The sequence below is a fragment of the Glycine max genome, chromosome 10 (assembly GCF_000004515.6).
Source record: "Glycine max cultivar Williams 82 chromosome 10, Glycine_max_v4.0, whole genome shotgun sequence".
Taxonomy (NCBI): Eukaryota; Viridiplantae; Streptophyta; class Magnoliopsida; order Fabales; family Fabaceae; genus Glycine; species Glycine max.
The window spans coordinates 35,960,075-35,981,271 of record NC_038246.2 but is presented as its reverse complement, the minus strand read 5'-3'; the positions used below and the strand labels follow the sequence as shown (position 1 = coordinate 35,981,271).

At 33.8% G+C, this 21,197-nt stretch overlaps 3 protein-coding genes and 1 non-coding gene across 6 annotated transcripts; 2 read left to right on the top strand and 2 right to left on the bottom strand.

Annotated features, from left to right (window-relative positions):
• The first annotated feature begins 4,182 nt into the window (after positions 1-4,182).
• Positions 4,183-4,707, top strand: LOC100799680 (histone H4). Its single transcript, XM_003535939.5, has one exon. The coding sequence runs from the start codon at positions 4,246-4,248 to the stop codon at positions 4,555-4,557; it is 312 nt and encodes a 103-aa protein (XP_003535987.1). The 5' UTR covers positions 4,183-4,245; the 3' UTR covers positions 4,558-4,707.
• Positions 4,708-6,385: 1,678 nt separating this feature from the next.
• Positions 6,386-9,668, bottom strand: LOC100803049 (zinc finger MYM-type protein 1). Of its 2 annotated transcripts, XM_041005693.1 has the most exons (3): positions 8,663-8,795; positions 8,033-8,586; positions 6,386-7,948 (listed from the first exon to the last, which is right to left on the bottom strand). In XM_041005693.1, the coding sequence occupies exons 1-3, from the start codon at positions 8,663-8,665 to the stop codon at positions 6,484-6,486; spliced, it is 2,022 nt and encodes a 673-aa protein (XP_040861627.1). In that variant the 5' UTR covers positions 8,666-8,795; the 3' UTR covers positions 6,386-6,483. The 2 variants fall into 2 exon arrangements, with proteins under 2 accessions (XP_040861627.1, XP_014618622.2); XM_014763136.3 differs by having other exon boundaries at positions 8,033-9,668.
• Positions 9,669-11,957: 2,289 nt separating this feature from the next.
• Positions 11,958-14,726, top strand: LOC102660654 (zinc finger MYM-type protein 1). Of its 2 annotated transcripts, XM_041005692.1 has the most exons (3): positions 12,212-12,344; positions 12,421-12,974; positions 13,059-14,726. In XM_041005692.1, exons 1-3 carry the CDS (start codon positions 12,342-12,344, stop codon positions 14,521-14,523), a joined length of 2,022 nt encoding a protein of 673 aa, XP_040861626.1. In that variant the 5' UTR covers positions 12,212-12,341; the 3' UTR covers positions 14,524-14,726. The 2 variants fall into 2 exon arrangements, with proteins under 2 accessions (XP_006589069.2, XP_040861626.1); XM_006589006.4 differs by having other exon boundaries at positions 11,958-12,974; positions 13,059-14,719.
• A 351-nt stretch (positions 14,727-15,077) lies between these two features.
• On the bottom strand, positions 15,078-18,794 carry LOC100802002 (uncharacterized). The gene is made up of 5 exons (XR_005886878.1): positions 18,681-18,794; positions 17,859-18,506; positions 17,662-17,779; positions 15,253-15,312; positions 15,078-15,139 (listed from the first exon to the last, which is right to left on the bottom strand). It is a non-coding gene; the product is annotated as an uncharacterized protein (transcript).
• Positions 18,795-21,197: the final 2,403 nt, after the last annotated feature.

The window sequence follows — 21,197 nt, the reverse complement described above, 5'->3', positions numbered from 1 at the left end:
GAGGAAGAGGAAGACGACAAGGACGAAGGGGATGGAATGGGGCCTCTACAGGAACCACGTCACCACCGACGAGGGACAGATTTGCTGCTAATGCAATGACGCCGTTTGTGATGCAAGCTCCATTGGAGCTTGTAGGCCTAAAATCTTCTTCATCAATGGATTCCTTTGCTCCTTGGAAGATGAATGGTAGCGGAATGGAGAAAGGGAGAGAGAGAGGAGACGCCACTTCAAGGAGAAGATGAGTCTAGAAGAAGCTCACCACCATAGGAGGCCATGGATAAGAGCTTGGAGGAAGAAAGAGATGAATGAAGGGAGAGGGAGAGAAGAGCACGAAATTTTGTGCTCTAAAAGAGCTCTGAAATCTGAAGTTAATATTCAAATGATCAAAGTTGAAAAAAATGCACACACATGACCTCTATTTATAGCCTAAGTGTCACACAAAATTGGAGGGAAATTCAAATTTCACTTGAATTTGAAATTGAATTTGTGGAGCCAAACTTTGGAGCCAAAATTTCACTAATTATGATTAGTGAATTTTAGTTATGGTTCAGCCCACTAATCCAAGATCAATTACAAGATTCTCCACTAAGTGTGCTTAGGTGTCATGAGGCATGAAAAGCATGAAGGACATGCACAAAGTGTGACTATATGATGTGGCAATGGGGTGTAGTAAGCAAATGCTCACCTCCCCCTCTAAAATTTAATTGGATTGGGCTTCTACCAATTCAATTAAATTTATTTCCAACCACACACATCAAATATCCACTTAGTGCATGTGAAATTACAAAACTACCCCTAATACAAAAACTAGTCTAGGCGCCCCAAAATACAAGGGCTGAAAAATCCTATATTTCTAGGGTACCCTACCTACATTATGGAGCCCTAAACACAAGGCCCAAAAATAATGAAACCTTAATCTAATATTTACAAAGATAAGTGGGCTCGTACTTAGCCCATGGGCCCGAAATCTACCCTAAGGTTCATAAGAACCCTAGGGCCTTCTCTTGCATCTCTGGCCCAATCTACTTGGAGTTTTTCTATCCAATGCCCTTGCGGGATAGGATTGCATCAGTTTGTGTGTCTCAATACCCAATTATTCTCCCCGGTGGCGATGTCATTATGTTGCTACTGTTCATCTCTCTTTCGACTATCATCCTCTTCACTTGCAGATTTCAAATTGGATGAGGGAGAGTATAGGTGACATGGGACAAATAAGGAGGTGCACAATTTCGATAAAGGAAAAAAAAGATATATTTGGAAAAAATAATTATGGAATAGATGAAGGAAAAATTGCAAATTTGGTTCCCTATTTGTCCCAAATTTATAATTTTGGTCCTTCTATAATTTAATTCACGAATTTAGTCCACCAGTTTAGTTTTTTCAATCCAGTTATTTTAGTTCCTAATCCCGAAATTGGACATTGACTACTACTTGCCAACGTTGACCGTTACGTGTCACATTTTTATTGGACGTTGACTGCCACATGTTACGCGTTTATTGGATGTTAATTTTTTACACCTAAAGAATGTCAACCTCCAAGAAAATCACGACAGATGGCGATCAAAGTAAGCAATTAAATAGTTAATGTCTAATTTTGGGGTTGAGGACTGAACTAACAAGATTACAAAAAAACAGGAGAATTAAATTAGTAAATAATGGGGGGATCAAAATCAAACTCTTAGACAAATAAATAGATCAAATTTACAATTTTGCAAATAAATAAAAGGAATTGCATAAGCAAGAATTGAGAGTGTTTAGCAACAGTCAATTTCTTTTACTTCAAATAATAAATATTTTTATGAACATAAAATATAGACTTTAGTTGTTTTATATTCAGACTGACAAACGCCCTATTGTTTATGCTTTCGCATGTAACTTTTACGTTTTATTTTACTTATTAATATTTGTGTTATGTTTTTTCTTTAATATCCATCCAATGTAGCATAATTATATATACTACTTTGTTATCTTTGACTTTTACTTAAAATACATAAGCTTTTATCAACTTAAGAAAAAAAACTTACAAGATAATCAGTTAATTGATTGTCATGCTTTCTTTTTATGCTTGATTTAAAGTAAAGTTTAACATTTAGAGAATAATGTAAATTAAAATGTCAACAAAAAAAAAAGATAATAAAGTGACACACAAGTTAGCTGGCTTAGCTTTCATTTTAAGGGAAAGATATTGGGCACGAGAAGTCCCTTATTAGTTGGATCTATTGGTTGCATTTGAAGTATAACATTTTTCTTTTCCAAAAAAATAACCAATCCCTTATTAGTTGGACCGAATGGCATACTTCCTTTTTATACTTGCTCTAAAAATAAAGTTTAATATTTATAGAGTAATACAAAATTAAAATGTCAACAAAGATGTGTTTGTAAATAATAAATCATTCAATTCAATCCAGTTCTATCTGCAAGAAGAAAAATGTTTATTAAATTCGTGGTACAATCAATTCCCACTTATACCAAGGGGTGTTTTGAGTCATCACAAATAATGTATAGGAAGATTGAGAGTCGTACAACAAAAATTCATTGGGATGGAAACATTTTAAGGAAGGGTGATTCATTGGTTATGTTAGACTAAGGTTTTGATATGTTAACGCTTTTGATAAGTTATTTTAGCCGAACGGTGGAGTCTCATTTTGAATAAAAATCTTTGCTGGTTAGAATATATAAGGCTTAATATTATCCATGTGGAAATCCTTTGAATGCATCTAAAGACTATAAAGCATGCTATCCTTGGTTAAGTATACATGCGACACATTTGATAATGGAGGCACTTGGAGATTGTGTGAATGTTACTTGGGATAGGTGGATCCCAAATCTCCAAGGATTTCAACTTCCCTTTTTGGCTATTAATGCCTAGAATTATGATTTGCCTATACTTGATTCCCCTACTTCCAATTATTTAATAATCCTAATTTAATTATCAACTACCAATTCTTCATTCTTAGATTCTATTAACAATTATTGATCGTGGATTGAAAATATTTTTATCTAAATTAACTTCTCAAGTGACCATGTAAGAGATTCATTCTGCAAAAGAGCTTTAGATATAAAGAAGACGGTTAACAAAAATAATTAACCTAATTGGAAGCTTAAAAACAAAGTTTCATCATGTATCTATCATAGTATGAATCTTATTTAACAAAAGTAGTCAACTCAATTATCATATAAGTCTACTGAATAATCATAGTATGATATCATTGTTCAATTAATCAATTTAAGCATACCAAAATAGCGATAAGTTCCAAACAAGTACGAAAACAATATGACAATTTAATTGATTGAATTAGATTAGGAACTCTAATTATAATAAAACCATAAATTAGGGATTTCTCAAATACAAGCTACACCAGAATCCTACTTAAATTTACCTATCCATTACAAGTGTACAACAAAGTGAATTTAAGCCTTTCAATTTTGTGACTTGTTTCTCTAGCCTGGTGTCTCAAATCTCAAATTACATTTTCCCCGTTGTAGAGCCAAAAAATCTCAAATTAACCAAAATATGGGTACAGTTTCTTGTAGAGCGCACTGTATTTTAAATTTTCATTCAAAATTCCCGAATACAACTGAGCTCGCGCCATCGGATTCACATGGCTCCACACAATTATTTCCCCCTCACGTGCTAATAAAATGTGCTTTTCTCACAAACACAATTCCTATTTCCCAACAAAAAAAAAATTAATTACAAATTTTACTTTTTCAACTTTATTATTTTATAAATTTTCTCATCTAAGTTTCCTTTTTGTTTTTGCTGACTTCATCACTTTTAAGTTTTAAGCATTTTATCACTATTGAGGTGTATAAAAAAAGTTAAAAAAAAATAAATAATATTGCTTTGTTGCTAATGTCATGATAAAATGTATAAAAATAAAAAATCTAAATGATAAAATTTATAAAATATTAAAAGTTTAATAATAAAATTTGAAAGGTAAAATAAGTAAAATTATGAAAATTAAGTAATATAATTCATAAAAAAAAATTAAGTAATAATAAAGATTTGATTAAGTACTAACCCATTCAAATTTTGAAACCTCACGATCTGCGTGAAACCATTTCCGCGAATCAGAATCAAGCATTTTAAATCCAACGGTGTCCATACCCATTCACACGGATCGCTAACAAATCCAAGATTGCCGCATCTATATAAGCCTCTGGATTCTCCCCCCAAAGCTACCAAGTTAGTTTAATTTGAGTGTATATTCAGAGAGAAAAACGAAGAAAACATCGTGAAGCATGTCTGGAAGAGGAAAGGGAGGGAAGGGTCTAGGAAAGGGAGGAGCGAAACGGCACCGTAAGGTTCTGAGGGATAACATTCAGGGAATCACGAAGCCCGCGATTCGGCGTCTGGCGCGACGTGGTGGCGTGAAGCGTATCAGTGGTCTCATCTATGAAGAAACTCGCGGTGTTCTCAAGATCTTCCTCGAGAACGTCATTCGCGACGCTGTCACCTATACTGAGCACGCTCGCCGCAAGACCGTCACTGCTATGGACGTTGTTTACGCTCTCAAGAGGCAGGGCAGGACCCTCTATGGTTTCGGTGGTTAGAGATTTGGGGAGTGGATTAGGGTTTCTCATCAATTTCGTTGTTGATAGTTCTTTAGCTCTTCTTGTTTGCCTTTGAGTTGTAGCTATGAGAAATTTTAATATGTTTATCTGATTAACTTGGATATATATATTTATATCGTGGCCTGGGTAGATTCATTGTTTTCTCGTTATTTTGCTTGTGCCAAACTGAATTTAATTGCAATGTTTGTTCTTTCGGCTAAGTTGAATTTGATTGTTCAATTTAATTTTGAGTCATTGCCCGCGAAATTAAAACGAATGAATCGTGTATTTAATCGGATTTCAATTCATGTTAAACATGATGACAAAGGCATAATAGGTTGGTGTCTTTTGGTGTCAGTCTTCTTTGGTGTAAATCGTCAATTCTTATCTCTGGTAAAATCACGCGTTTTTCATTGAAGGAAGTTTCCGGTTGACCGGTATTATGTATTTGTTGAATGTTTTCTACTGGGCTCGGAAAAAAGATAATGTTATCATTTTCACAGATTTATGCTTCGTTATTTCCTTGGGGTAGTGTTATGCACCCTGAATGTGATGTTTAAATGTAGCTGCAGCTTCGACAGTTTCGACACACCTGTGTTCATGGTTAGGTTGATTTAGGTTTAGTATGAAATTCAAACTTGTATGAATTATAATCAACTTTTACCTACATAGGATTAATGGTAGAAAGTATGATACACAAGTGTAACAATTAAAAGACATGTTTTAGTATGTTTGAAGTATGGAATAGGTGGTTTGAATGTGCTGGAACAAAGATCGAGCCTGGCAGGCACTTTAACGAGAGGGATGTGATAAGATTTTGAACTTGTGGATAATCAAGGATTTATAATAAAATTAAAAATTTATTTGCTAGATGATCCCCCTAGAGCCTTATACAAGTTAGGAATGTTAAAAGTTTAACATTGTGCTTGTGGGCTGTGGCATGACCAGCATTATGGGCCCATGGTAGGTTCCAAGATGTAAGGGGGTTGCTATTGTTCCCAAACAGCATTGCTACTAGCCCCACCCACATCACTAAATTTCTAAAACTATCCTTTCCCACATTGTATATCAGAATCATACTTCAATATGCAGTGAAATCTTCCTTCTATTGTACAAGTGGAGGTGTGAAGAAAATTGCACAATTACCTTAGTTTTTAAGAAATTATATTTATGAAGAGTGATAATTTTAGGATATTGTAATTTTTAAACACTCCATTAATTCCTTTGATTTTTGTGTCTATCTTTCTATTAAATTATATGGCATATAATATTTATATTTCTCTCACCCTTTTTATCTCTAAGCGGGTGCTGAATAGCTTTTGAGTTGCCTAAAATATTTTTTATTTATAAAATTAGAGTATGTAATGTTTTGTATAATAGAGTGAAAAATATTTGGTAAAATACTTTTGATTAAATGAGACAAAAAAGTAGGGTTGTACAACTGATTTTCTATTATATAAATAATATAATTACTATTTTATGCCAGTACGAAACCAGCTTATCTGGAAAATATTTTTTTTTCTTGTTTTACAAATACATGAGTTAGTATATAAAGGATAAAAAAAAAGGAAAACAAGTAATTTGGTATTATCCAGTTTTCTAATTGGGAGATGTCCATGACGGCGGGTCTCTCGGTGTTACATTCGTCAAAATTGATCATTGAACGAAACAACAATCAATCCTAAAAACAGAAAGAAAAAAATGCACCGCTTTGATGTTAATATTATGTTTAAGATGTGCAATTTTAGGGTGTGTCAGTGGCGGAGCCAGAAAAATTATAAAGCCTGGACAAAAATTTAAAGATAGCAAATTCACATTGTATATAATATGTAAATAGTAATCAATCAAAATAAAAGAGACTCGTCATTTTGTCAACAAAAATATAGTTTAAAATAAAAGAGATAAACATAATCTTACAATAGCGGGTTAAATAAAATTACGAGGCAAGTGTCCTTTCCGAGACTTCTTTGCGGTAAATGTTCGAATAATATCAATATCATCAAGCGACTTGAATATCTCCCGCTCGGTGTAACATACCATCAAGTCATTGAACCACACATCGTTGATCTTATTGCGCAATTTAGACTTGATAATCTTCATTGCTGAAAAAGCTCTTTCAACGGATGCTGTCGACACCGGCAATATCAAAGCTAGCTCAATAAGTTTATAAACCAATGGAAATACCAAATGTTTCTCAGTTTGAACCATCTTCATAGCCAAACTTTGAACATCTTCACAAGTGGAAAAAGAAGCATTTCTTCTCACTTGAAGCACATAAGTTTCAAGTTGATCCCTAATTGTTCCTCGGTCATCATCAGAAAAGTGTGCATGATAAATATCAGCAAGACGAGCAAGCTTATCAACATCAAACTTGGAGAAAGAGTTCTTGGGGTCAAGACATGAGAAGCAATCAAGTATAATGTTACTTCCTTCACTAAAGCGGTGATCTATCTCCACACATATTTTATCAATAGCAACATAAAAAATCTTTGCACGGTAATGATGAAGATTAGTGATAGTCATCCCTTCTGCTCTTGAACGACCCCGAACCGGTATTTCGTCATCCATATTTGGTACCGGAATACTTTTAGCTACACAAAATCCTTGGACATCGGCAAAAAAATTATTCCAGCCACTCTCTCTCATTGTGCCCAACCGAGCTTTGACAACATCAACTAATTCCATGGCATTCACAATATTAAGATCTTTTCTTTGCAATACATTTGAAAGCTCGTTTGTGATACCAAACAACTTTAACATTAACCTCAAAATAAAAGCAAATTTAAAGCTCTCCATTTTTTCTATCAAACCTGCTGCTTGAGATGGTCCACGTCCATCTTCATCAACCATACTAAGCACCTTTAACACGGAGGACCACATTTGATCCAAACGAAGCAATGTAGTATGATGTGAACCCCATCTAGTATCCCCGGGTCTAGTGAGACTAGATGATTGGTGTAAGCCCCTTCCTCTAGATATCTCACCACTCTCAAGTTTATTTAAAATATCTTTGTGTTGTGCCTCTGTCAAAGCATCCCTCCTCTTACAAGATGCACTTGTTGTATTCACAATCAAGGTGATGTACTCAAAGAAATCATGAATAGATGAGCAACTACTAGTAACAGACACAACAACCAATTGCAAACGGTGAGCATAACAATGGACATAGAAAGCATAAGGATTTTCATCTAGAATTTTTCTTTGCAAACCATTAAATTCACCTCTCATATTTGAAGCTCCATCATATCCTTGCCCTCGTATCCTTGAAATAGATAATGTGTACTTATCAAGAATACCATAAAGAGCATCCTTTAATGACTTAGATGAAGTATCTGTGACATGATGTAGAGCAATAAATCGTTCCACAACATTCCCTTTGTCATTCAAAAACCTAAAACAAATTCAACCAGTTTACTTGGCGGCATAGAGAGTAATAGGTAATGAAAATTGGAAATTGGAAAATACAACTACTAACCTCAACATCACCGCCATTTGCTCTTTGACGGATATATCACGTGACTCGTCAATAAGCACGGAGAATTGTCTATCACCAAGCTCTTCCATAATCACCTTGGTAACTTCATGTGCACAACACGTTGCAAGCTCCTTTTGAATGTCACCGCAAGTCATTTTGCAATTTTTTCCACCACGGTCAAAAGCATCCCTCACTTGTTCATTCTGAGATTTTACCCAATCTACCATCTCTCTAAAATTGCCCTTATTTAGCGAAGTAGAGGATTCATCATGGCCACGGAAAGCCATGCCTTGTGCTATGAGATATCTTGAACAATCTAAAGAACAAGTCAAACGAATCTTATACAATTCTTCTGATTCCTTGGTTGCTTTAGCAAACTTACTTGTCACACTTTGTCTTTGATTATTATAATCATTGTAGTGCTTGACACATGAGTTGTGCAAACTATTATGACTACCAACATGACCTTTCAAGCCTTGAGATGCATGCTTCCAATCTCTATATCCGCTTTTAGTGAAGACTTCAAAACCAAAGTGCTCGGCCCTCCCGGGTTGCTTAAATAGAAAACAATAAAAACAATAAGCTGCATCCTTTATCTCACTGTATTCTAACCATGTATAATTCTTATACCATGATTTACTAAATGCTCTTTTAACACTTCCAAATTGAGTACGAGGAAAGTTTGACAAATCTGGTTGCATTGGACCCTTCAATATATATGCCCTCCTCACTTGGTCTTGAATATCCGGAGCATACTCATTAATTTGTTTCCTACGACCTGGATCACGCACAATCTCATTTGGATTAAACTCATTAACCACATTATTAAGTGGTGGTTCTAATTCAGCTTCCGGTTGCACAACATTCACATTCTCAATATTTTCTCTATCAACCAAAAATCTCCTCATATCTGAAATAAAGATAAAATAGTTACAAAATTGTAGCAAAGAAAATTTTAGTGTTTGCAATTGATATATTAGAAAACTCTTTTGCAAATTGCAACCATGTATGTAGTGCAACACAAAAGACCAAAAAGAAATTATTAACTTAAGCAATCAAAAGTCTTTTCCTCTAAGCTTTTTTCCATATTAGAAAAGCAAAAAAAAAAGGGAATAAAATATGACTTTTTCTTCTTCAATAAACGTGCTCTTAGTGGGGAAGAAAAAGAAAAAGTGTCCACTATGACTCTATGAGTTCACTGTTCACACTTGAAAAATGGAAGAAAAATTAAAGAACACGGAAGTATCACAACAAACAAAAACACTTTCCATCTTAATCACTTTTATTTTTCCTAACTTACCTTACCTGCGGCTGCTATGGGATTATGGAAGAGAAGACGGCGACGACGGCGCGGAGAGGAGGAAATAGAAGGAGTCGGCGATGGAGGGAAGAGAAGACACAGAGGAGAGGAGGAGGGAGGCGGCGGCGACGGAGGGAGTTGGAGGAACTGCCCACTGCTGGATTCGGAGAGACGGAAACTTTTCGTTTCCTTTTTCCTTTTTCCTCTTTCTTTTTTTTTAAATTTTATTTGTTTTTTAAGACTAATAAAAAAATATTGGGCTTGTAACCAAAAAAAATGCCTAGCTGAGCCCGGGCATATGCCCCTGCTGGCCGCATGGTAGAACCGCCACTGCTCACTGGTCATATTAGATCTGAGCCACTGCCTTCAAGTATTAGGGGGACAAGTTAGCTAAAGGGACAATGAGTGCCACCTTCGTTGTTGAGATTAAGATGAATTTACCTATGTGAGTGTGGATACTGATAGTGATAGGATAACCAACCTCTTCGTCCTACCGGGACACCTGCCTCAGGGCTGAAAAATGTATATATATACATTCATCCAATATTTAATGCAAGTTCCGATTTATTTGGTTGCAACACTATCTCTATCTTAATGTTACCTTCAATTGAAAGTTAAATATGAAACGGTGGAATGTCTTCTCTATCATGAACAAACACATTTAGTAATAGGAAAATAGTTGTACTTTTTTTTTAACTTCTGAAGGAACCAAGGGGTAAAGACAAAACAAGTGTCGACGTTTATAGAGTTGTGTTTGTTTATGATGATATTAATTTATTGTTGTCAAAAAGGAAACAGAAGAGTATTGATTTGGACTAATGAATTAATTATTATTGTTTTAACAATAAAGAGTTTTGGACAGTGGAATTAGATCAATGAAGATTATGAGCATGAAATGTATTCGTTCATAGACAAATAAAACATCATTCTTCCAGCATAGAACACAAGCACTTACAGTACAAGGGTTATTTTCCCAACTGGAAATCTAACTGATCTGCCTAAAAAAAGCAATAAACATGGAAGTCCTTAAAAGGAAAACTGATGAAACAACGACCAAAAATAATAAGTTACTGAGATCTGCAGCAGAAGCAGCGAGTGATGCAATTAACAAGGCACAAGAGCTTGTTGAAGGGTTGAAGAAAACAAAGGATCCTTCTGGTACTGATTTAACCTCAGCGTTGGAGGGTCTTGATGTTACCTTACCACATTTCCCCCTCCAGAGGCTAATATTGGAGAAGCTTTTCAAGGTTTCAATGATGCTTTTGTCATTTGCCACGGAAGGAATAGGCCCACGAATACGCACTCGAAGCCCTTTTATAAATACAAACACAACACAAGTATTGCTGATTTATCGTTGCTCTTATTCATTGGTACCAACGTCAACTCAAAATCTTAATTTCAAACCACCCAATTATTTGCAAATTCTGAATGCTTGTATAAGTGATCAGGAAACGTAGTTTGCCTGCCTATTAATTGTGTGTTTGGGTAGAAGGTTGCAAATCTACATTTGTAAACATCATCACCCTTATTTTTACTTTCAACTTATTTTTAGTTGAAAATTACCGGTTGAATTTGCATAGAACCGTGTGTACCATATTTCCAACTTAAATCCAAATACACACTAAGTGAGTGTTTGGTTTGGTTGTTTTTTGTTTTCATTTTCATTGAAAACAGAAAACGATGATAAAAATGTGTTTGGTTGAATGTCTGAAAATATTTTCAGTGAAAATGAAAATAAGAAATAATCAGAAAATGAAAACAATAAATTCTCGTTTGAAAACAGAAATCTCATTTCGGGTAAAATGAAATTACGGTTACAATAAATATAATTTTAAGCAAATTTAAAAATACAAAAAGACAAAAAGTCAATATATCATAAATTTTCAGTATTTTTATTTCATGAAAACAGAAAAGAAGAACTTGAATCAAACATATTTTCAGAATTCTAATCTTTTAAAAAAAACAATTTTCAGAAAATGAAAACAAGAAATAAAAACAGAAAATAAAAATGTAAATCAAACACACCCCAGTGGCGGTTCTACCATGCGGCCAGCAGGGGCATATGCCCGGGCTCAGCTAGGCATTTTTTTTTGTTACAAGCCCAATATTTTTTTATTAGTCTTAAAAAACAAATAAAATTTAAAAAAAAAGAAAGAGGAAAAAGGAAAAAGGAAACGAAAAGTTTCCGTCTCTCCGAATCCAGCAGTGGGCAGTTCCTCCAACTCCCTCCTCCTCTCCTCTGTGTCTTCTCTTCCCTCCATCGCCGACTCCTTCTATTTCCTCCTCTCCGCGCCGTCGTCGCCGTCTTCTCTTCCATAATCCCATAGCAGCCGCAGGTAAGGTAAGTTAGGAAAAATAAAAGTGATTAAGATGGAAAGTGTTTTTGTTTGTTGTGATACTTCCGTGTTCTTTAATTTTTCTTCCATTTTTCAAGTGTGAACAGTGAACTCATAGAGTCATAGTGGACACTTTTTCTTTTTCTTCCCCACTAAGAGCACGTTTATTGAAGAAGAAAAAGTCATATTTTATTCCCTTTTTTTTTTTGCTTTTCTAATATGGAAAAAAGCTTAGAGGAAAAGACTTTTGATTGCTTAAGTTAATAATTTCTTTTTGGTCTTTTGTGTTGCACTACATACATGGTTGCAATTTGCAAAAGAGTTTTCTAATATATCAATTGCAAACACTAAAATTTTCTTTGCTACAATTTTGTAACTATTTTATCTTTATTTCAGATATGAGGAGATTTTTGGTTGATAGAGAAAATATTGAGAATGTGAATGTTGTGCAACCGGAAGCTGAATTAGAACCACCACTTAATAATGTGGTTAATGAGTTTAATCCAAATGAGATTGTGCGTGATCCAGGTCGTAGGAAACAAATTAATGAGTATGCTCCGGATATTCAAGACCAAGTGAGGAGGGCATATATATTGAAGGGTCCAATGCAACCAGATTTGTCAAACTTTCCTCGTACTCAATTTGGAAGTGTTAAAAGAGCATTTAGTAAATCATGGTATAAGAATTATACATGGTTAGAATACAGTGAGATAAAGGATGCAGCTTATTGTTTTTATTGTTTTCTATTTAAGCAACCCGGGAGGGCCGAGCACTTTGGTTTTGAAGTCTTCACTAAAAGCGGATATAGAGATTGGAAGCATGCATCTCAAGGCTTGAAAGGTCATGTTGGTAGTCATAATAGTTTGCACAACTCATGTGTCAAGCACTACAATGATTATAATAATCAAAGACAAAGTGTGACAAGTAAGTTTGCTAAAGCAACCAAGGAATCAGAAGAATTGTATAAGATTCGTTTGACTTGTTCTTTAGATTGTTCAAGATATCTCATAGCACAAGGCATGGCTTTCCGTGGCCATGATGAATCCTCTACTTCGCTAAATAAGGGCAATTTTAGAGAGATGGTAGATTGGGTAAAATCTCAGAATGAACAAGTGAGGGATGCTTTTGACCGTGGTGGAAAAAATTGCAAAATGACTTGCGGTGACATTCAAAAGGAGCTTGCAACGTGTTGTGCACATGAAGTTACCAAGGTGATTATGGAAGAGCTTGGTGATAGACAATTCTCCGTGCTTATTGACGAGTCACGTGATATATCCGTCAAAGAGCAAATGGCGGTGATGTTGAGGTTAGTAGTTGTATTTTCCAATTTCCAATTTTCATTACCTATTACTCTCTATGCCGCCAAGTAAACTGGTTGAATTTGTTTTAGGTTTTTGAATGACAAAGGGAATGTTGTGGAACGATTTATTGCTCTACATCATGTCACAGATACTTCATCTAAGTCATTAAAGGATGCTCTTTATGGTATTCTTGATAAGTACACATTATCTATTTCAAGGATACGAGGGCAAGGATATGATGGAGCTTCAAATATGAGAGGTGAATTTAATGGTTTGCAAAGAAAAATTCTAGATGAAAATCCTTATGCTTTCTATGTCCATTGTTATGCTCACCGTTTGCAATTGGTTGTTGTGTCTGTTACTAGTAGTTGCTCATCTATTCATGATTTCTTTGAGTACATCACCTTGATTGTGAATACAACAAGTGCATCTTGTAAGAGGAGGGATGCTTTGACAGAGGCACAACACAAAGATATTTTAAATAAACTTGAGAGTGGTGAGATATCTAGAGGAAGGGGCTTACACCAATCATCTAGTCTCACTAGACCCGGGGATACTAGATGGGGTTCACATCATACTACATTGCTTCGTTTGGATCAAATGTGGTCCTCCGTGTTAAAGGTGCTTAGTATGGTTGATGAAGATGGACGTGGACCATCTCAAGCAGCAGGTTTGATAGAAAAAATGGAGAGCTTTAAATTTGCTTTTATTTTGAGGTTAATGTTAAAGTTGTTTGGTATCACAAACGAGCTTTCAAATGTATTGCAAAGAAAAGATCTTAATATTGTGAATGCCATGGAATTAGTTGATGTTGTCAAAGCTCGGTTGGGCACAATGAGAGAGAGTGGCTGGAATAATTTTTTTGCCGATGTCCAAGGATTTTGTGTAGCTAAAAGTATTCCGGTACCAAATATGGATGACGAAATACCGGTTCGGGGTCGTTCAAGAGCAGAAGGGAGGACTATCACTAATCTTCATCATTACCGTGCAAAGATTTTTTATGTTGCTATTGATAAAATATGTGTGGAGATAGATCACCGCTTTAGTGAAGGAAGTAACATTATACTTGATTGCTTCTCATGTCTTGACCCCAAGAACTCTTTCTCCAAGTTTGATGTTGATAAGCTTGCTCGTCTTGCTGATATTTATCATGCACACTTTTCTGATGATGACCTAGGAACAATTAGGGATCAACTTGAAACTTATGTGCTTCAAGTGAGAAGAAATGCTTCTTTTTCCACTTGTGAAGATGTTCAAAGTTTGGCTATGAAGATGGTTCAGACTGAGAAACATTTGGTATTTCCATTGGTTTATAAACTTATTGAGCTAGCTTTGATATTGCCGGTGTCGACAGCATCCGTTGAAAGAGCTTTTTCATCAATGAAGATTATCAAGTCTAAATTGCGCAATAAGATCAACGATGTGTGGTTCAATGACTTGATGGTATGTTACACCGAGCGGGAGATATTCAAGTCGCTTGATGATATTGATATTATTCGAACATTGACCGCAAAGAAGTCTCGGAAAGGACACTTGCCTCGTAATTTTATTTAACCCGCTATTGTAAGATTATGTTTATCTCTTTTATTTTAAACTATATTTTTGTTGACAAAATGACGAGTCTCTTTTATTTTGATTGATTACTATTTACATATTATATACAATGTGAATTTGCTATCTTTAAATTTTTGCCCAGGCTTTATAATTTTTCTGGCTCCGCCACTGCCAGTGAGTGACCTTGTCGATCCACCAAGACAAGTAAAGCCCTACAAAAGCCAAACATTGATTGATATAGGGTATGTTTGGGTAAGCTTGTCTTGAAGCACTTTTAGGAAAAGAAAATGAGAAGAAATAAATGAGATGAATTTCTCCATAATTTAAAATGAGTTTTTTATTGGCTAACTGTTCACTAATTTTATCTTGGTGGACTCATTGGCTTTCCATATTGCCACCCGCGAATTAAAACTGAGATAGAGATATATTTAAAGCCAAGGCCTTGAAAATTTTATCTCAGTAGAAATAATTAGATCTCATTATTTTTCAGACACAAGACCATTAGCAGCTAAAAAATATTTTCATGTCAAATTTTGACTTGAATTAAAAGAATTCTATGTTTGGGATGGATGAAAGCTATTTGCATCTGCAATGAGTTGCGTGTGGACAAATCTATCTTGCAAGAAAACCAAACAAACTTAGACCCCAAACATACTTGCAATTGCAACATTTTCAGGTTTTATTATTTTAAACATTACAGAAACGTAAGTTATAAGGTTATAGAAATACCTCTCAAACAGATTGAGCGAAGCAGCCGTTTAACTCTAGTTGAATAAAGTACAAAGGGAACTACAGACAGAGAAAGGCAAGAAAATATCCTTAATTAGCAATGCTTAATCAGTAACTAAGAAAGCTAAATGTCTGGCAGAAAGGTCTAAAACACTAAAATGACTAGTCTTGTGCCAAAACATGATAGGCAGAACAGAAGAAGATAAAACTAAAAGTACAGAAGTCCAGCTCGTGTTGAAAGAAAAATTGTCCAGACATCTAAAGATTTGAACAAGTTACAGTTTACAGAATAACAATTTGTTTCACTGTACTACACCAAATACAATTAGTAAAATAAAAAGCAAAGCCAAAGTGAAACCCCAACAATCATTAACTACCAGTTGATGAATACTTCATATCTCATTGAACCTAAAAACAAAAAGTAAGGGTATAATTTATTGTAAATTTTTTTGGCATGGTCAACAAGATAATGAAAACACTTGGTAATTTGGATATTGTGCATAAAAGATAGTTGCAGAAGATGGTGCCTCACCGGATTTCTAAGGGAGAAGGATAGCTAATCAGCAACAAATGATTGACAGTCTAATTGTTAGTAGTAAAACAAAGACCACCTGTTCCACATGTCAGCGCATCCATTTATTTCACATTTAATAATCTTCCTGCTCAAGCCCACCACGTTGTGCTTCCTCAGCTTCTTCATTCCACCATTTTTCGATTTCGAAATTTCAATTTGAAACTAGTTAAGTATCCGTGCATACGCACGGATAAGCCTGAAAATTATATTTACAGTATAATTTTAGACATATAGTTATAACATTAGACAATATTATGATGTATTTAATTGGAAATTAACAAAACGAGGACAAAAATGAATATAAGTTAAATTTTTTTATGATCAACACGATGTAACTGATTTGAAGGTAAAACAAAATAAAACAGCTATTTTATAATAATTTATCAGCTAACAAAGTATTCATATTTTAAAAAATAAATTTTGACCACAATAGAACTTGTCTATTTACAAAAATTGACATAACCAAAGATAATATTGTATTAAATTTATAAACATGATCAAAACAAAATATAATTGACTGTTGGATAAAGAAATTCAAAGATAATCTCGTTCTTCCTCAGTTCTCAAAACTAATAACTTGATACATAAATAACCATTTAAGCAGATTAATATGTACCCAATATTATTATACAATGTTGTAACAAATTTGACAGTAATCTTGTGACACGATGAAAGCCACTTCATTCTTAGCCTCACATAACGATGTACATAACACACTTATTTTCCATGTTCAATGTGTCCAACATTATGCATATTATCAATTGAAATAGAACAACCAACCAATACATAAAGGGTAATGGTATTGATAACATTGCAGCACAAATAATTTGTTGCAACAATCTTTCTGACGGTATTCAAAACCAGTGGTGATCCAAAATATTTTCCAAAATGACATTCATTATACCATAAAGTACTGAATTCAATCACTTTCAAGGTGTTGCTGAATGAATATAAAGTAACTTGCAGTAGCTTGGTAAGTTACTTAGCAATATACTTAATCAGTTCAAAAGTAATTTTATTTGTCTATTTTTTAAATTCTTCCCTTTCTCATATTAAGTTATTGTAAATTTCAGAATGTTCCAAGTAGCATGTATTACTTTATGAAAGAGAAAAGGTTCAGTGACTTGGTTTTGGAAGATGGTTCGGAATACTGCATCGTTTACAATGACTTGAGAAAGACAACAAAAATTGACTCTGGATGGAGAGTTTTTTCACAATCACAAGCATGGAGGTTATCTTTGAATTTCCTGATCCAACAGTAAATTATGGTTTATTTTGGTTATGTTTATAAATTCAGTACAATGTTATATTTGGTTATGTCAATTTTTGTAAATAGACAAGTTCTATTGTCGTCGGAAATTTCCTACAAACAATATTTCTAAATATGAATACTTTGTTAGCTGATAGTTTATTATAAAATATCTGCTTTATTTTTCTTTACCTTCAAATCAGTTAAGTGTTGATCATAATTTTTTTTAGCTTGTATTCATTTTTGTTCTCATTTTGTTAGTTTCCAATTGAATACATCATAATACAATCCAATATTATAACTATATATATAAAACTATATTGTAAATATAATTTTTCGGCTTACCTAACTATACGCACGGATACTTAACTAGTTCCTAGTTATGAGAACCATCATCATGATCTCAAAACTAATAACTAGATTGATCTTGCCTTAGATATTGGCATGCTTTCTATCTGAATAGTGATTACCTCAGTTCTCATTCTGTTTCTTTCTTCCCCAATAAATTAATCATACATATAGAAAATAATAATCTTAATCTCAACCAATGATCTTTAACAAAAAATAATAATAATTGAAAGCTTACCAATGAGAAAAATGGTCAACATTAGAGCAAGTGTAACTTGAACAGAACAACCATATCGCAAGTGCAAGGGACTTTGAAACTGTCTTTGGCTCTGGCATATACCAATGTGCTCAAAACGCTGCAGAGTACAAAAAACTGATTGTAAGCAAAGAAAAATAGAAGAAAAAGTTCCTATCTTATGAATTTATTCATCTAACCTGATTGAACATACAAACTGCTCGCATAGCCTGAGGATACTCTTCAAACTTTTGTTTCCAAAATAGATTTCTGAATCCTTTTTCTTTAGGGGTGGCGTCAACAGTCCATGTAGGTTTATCTCTCTGCTCACCTTCATCAGCAATTGCAATTTTTAAAACACCATAATTAGGCGTAGTCCATGTCTTTCTTGTACTAGTTATTCTATCTGTTTGAGAAACTACATCATCATTACTTCTAGAAGCGGCATCTGCTTTTATTTCTATCACATAATCCGTATCCTTGCTAACAGAAATGACATCCTTAGAAGACTTTTCACTAACAGATATATCCCGGTTGCAGAAAGTGTTTATATCAACAATCTTATCTTCTTTCTTGGCTTGTGTTACCTCCATGCATTCATCGTTAGTGCTTTGTGTGGTCTGACAAGCTCCAGATAGAAAGGCAGCCAGATCATCTCGCTCTTCTTCATCAAGGTTTACCCACCAAAGTGGTAGCTTACCTTCCTAAATGTAAGATTCCCTCAGTGTTGCTTCATCCTGGGTAATTTGGCTTTCAATGGCAGAAATAAACTGCCTATGCCTAGTGGATGTATTGTCATCACCGTGATGTTGGTAGCTTAGTTTGACGGCTTTATCAAATTCTTCCAACTGTTTCAGCATGTTCAAAACACAATAAGGAGCATACTCTTTGAAATCCTAAGTTTTTTGTTGCATATATATATATATATATATATATATATATATATGTGTGTGTGTGTGTGTGTGTGTGTGTTTTCAATGGAGGATACAAAAGAAGAGGAATTTGATATTAACTTTTAATACCTGCCATTTTGTGGTACCTAAAGGAGTTTGCAGCTCTCTGCATAGTTCATTTAATTCCTCAGGAGTTGACCTATCTCTCTTCTCTCTCAACCATGCTCTGTACGCAGATTCCATTCTGGATAAAAAGAAACATGAAACTTATGCAAGACAGATATGACATAGTCTAATATAGTACTTATACACTATAGTGCATTGAGGACATGACCAACTCACCAATACAAGGGATACATATATATATATATATATATATATATATATATATATATATATATATATATATATATATATATATATATATATATATATATATATATATCGGTATAACTTTGACAATTATTACATTATTTTTATAACTTGATCTAAAATGAGATTTTTATTTATTCAACCGTTAAATTATATCTATATATTATCAAAATTATTTATGTCAAATTTGGTCAAAATTGAACAATAATAAGAATGTAATCAAATGATCCATATTTTTCTATATTTTTAAATGTTTATATTACGTTGATTTTAGTCTATATGAACGAGGTAACAAATGATTTTTGGATTAATATAAAATTTTGATTATCTGTTATATAGAAATTGTGTAAGATAAAAATTATGCCCTTTTTCATAGAACAAATGATTTGCTCATCATTGTTTGTGTGTTTTGGAATATTTCAAATATTATCAATAAACCAATTGAATTTATCATTGATAGCTTCTCTACTAAGGTAGTGAAACTCATTTGTAAGTACTGACAATTCTTGATTGTCGAACTTCATTTTGTGTTTTATATTTTGGTAGGAGACCATAGAGGGCTCATCTTGTTGAATTCCTGCAAAGAGAAAGAATATCAACAACAACATTCTTAGCTCCTTTTATATGTTCAGAATTTATCTTTATTCCATTATGATAAACATATTCTTGGAATAAAAGCCATCTTTTGTGAGGTTTTTTCATCAGTATTTATTTGTTGGCTACCATAAGCTACTATTGTTTCGCAATTAGTTCTTATGGTGATTTCACTTTTATTAATCAGAAAGAGTTTAAATCCTTCTAGAGCGTTTATCATAGCATTGACTTCATAATCTGTAGAAGTTGAGTATACATGTGGTTTCGTGTGGTATTTTCTTGAGGCATACTTATAGATTTCTTCGTCATGAATTTTTTCATATTTATTTTTCTTTTTCTTTAGGATGACTCTTCATCCTAGCTCGCAACCATCATATTCTATAACTAGATAATCAAAATCTAGTGGGGCAAAGGTGTGCCCTTGAGTTTTTAAAGAAAATATAGAAGTCTTTTATGGCTAGGCAGGTGCTTCAAGGAAAATAAGATCTTCTTAAGACCCAAAGAGTGTGGGTTGTTAGTGATCTTCAGTACTCGGCTTAATATACAAAAAACCTATAAAGTTCTTCTTATTTTTAATTATAAAAAAAGTCTGGGATTCATGATATTCTATATTTTTCTTAAATGAAATAACTTATCGTGTCCACTTGAGGAGTGCTCTCTATCCATCTAAATCGATCTTTCTTTTCGCCTGCTTTGATAATTGTATTTTCTTTAATTATATTTTATTTCTAACAGTAAAACATAATATAATCTAACTTGGAGGCTCTGCCACCTTTCCTGATTTATATTATATTATATTTAGCTTTTTCCAGATTTATATTATATTATATTTAGCTTTATGTCTTTTATATTTACCTTTATTGTCTTTTATCTTTTACTATCTTTTATTTTATTTTATCTTGATCGACTCGATATCTCTTTGGTATCAGAGCCTCTATTTAGCTTTGGATAGACATAGAGATCTTGCTAATATTAACAGTTCTCTTGGAAAATATTCAACAAAAACTCTCGAAGACATTTCTAAACATTTAGAGAGCCTAATAAAAACACAAAATTTGCTTTTAAATAAAGTGCAAATTTTAGAAAACAAGGTCACCGATATTTTGGAACTTCTTAGATCCAAAGACCAACAAATTCATTTCTCTACTAACGATCTCGACAAAATAACAACACAACTATCTAAATTATCTTTAGGTAAGAGTACTAATCAATCCCCAAATAGATTTGTGTTGGCAAAACCAAGAAAATGAGAACTATACCCTTTACAGGAACTTCACAAACAGTTTCAGGACACAACCCTGTAACCGAATCTATAAACGAACATCCTGGAATCTTAGATAGATTATTTAGGAGAACAAACTCCCGAACCAAACAACTGTAACAAATAGTAGACATAGAATCCAATATTGATATTGGGTCAAATTCTAGGATAGACTCACTCAATCCTAGGCAATTATACAACCTAAACTGGCTAAGTTCTAATAGAACTAGTTTATACAGATATAGAAGAAGGATGACTTTCATCTTCCTGATGGGAGACACGTCAGATTAGTCTCAGAACAAACAGGACGACAACTCCTCAGTACAAATATAAGAAATGTACACCTAGGGTTAATTGTCTTAGGCGTCAGGTCTCTAACAAGATCTTTTGTGAGAGCTAAAGCTTTTGTAGTGCTCTTC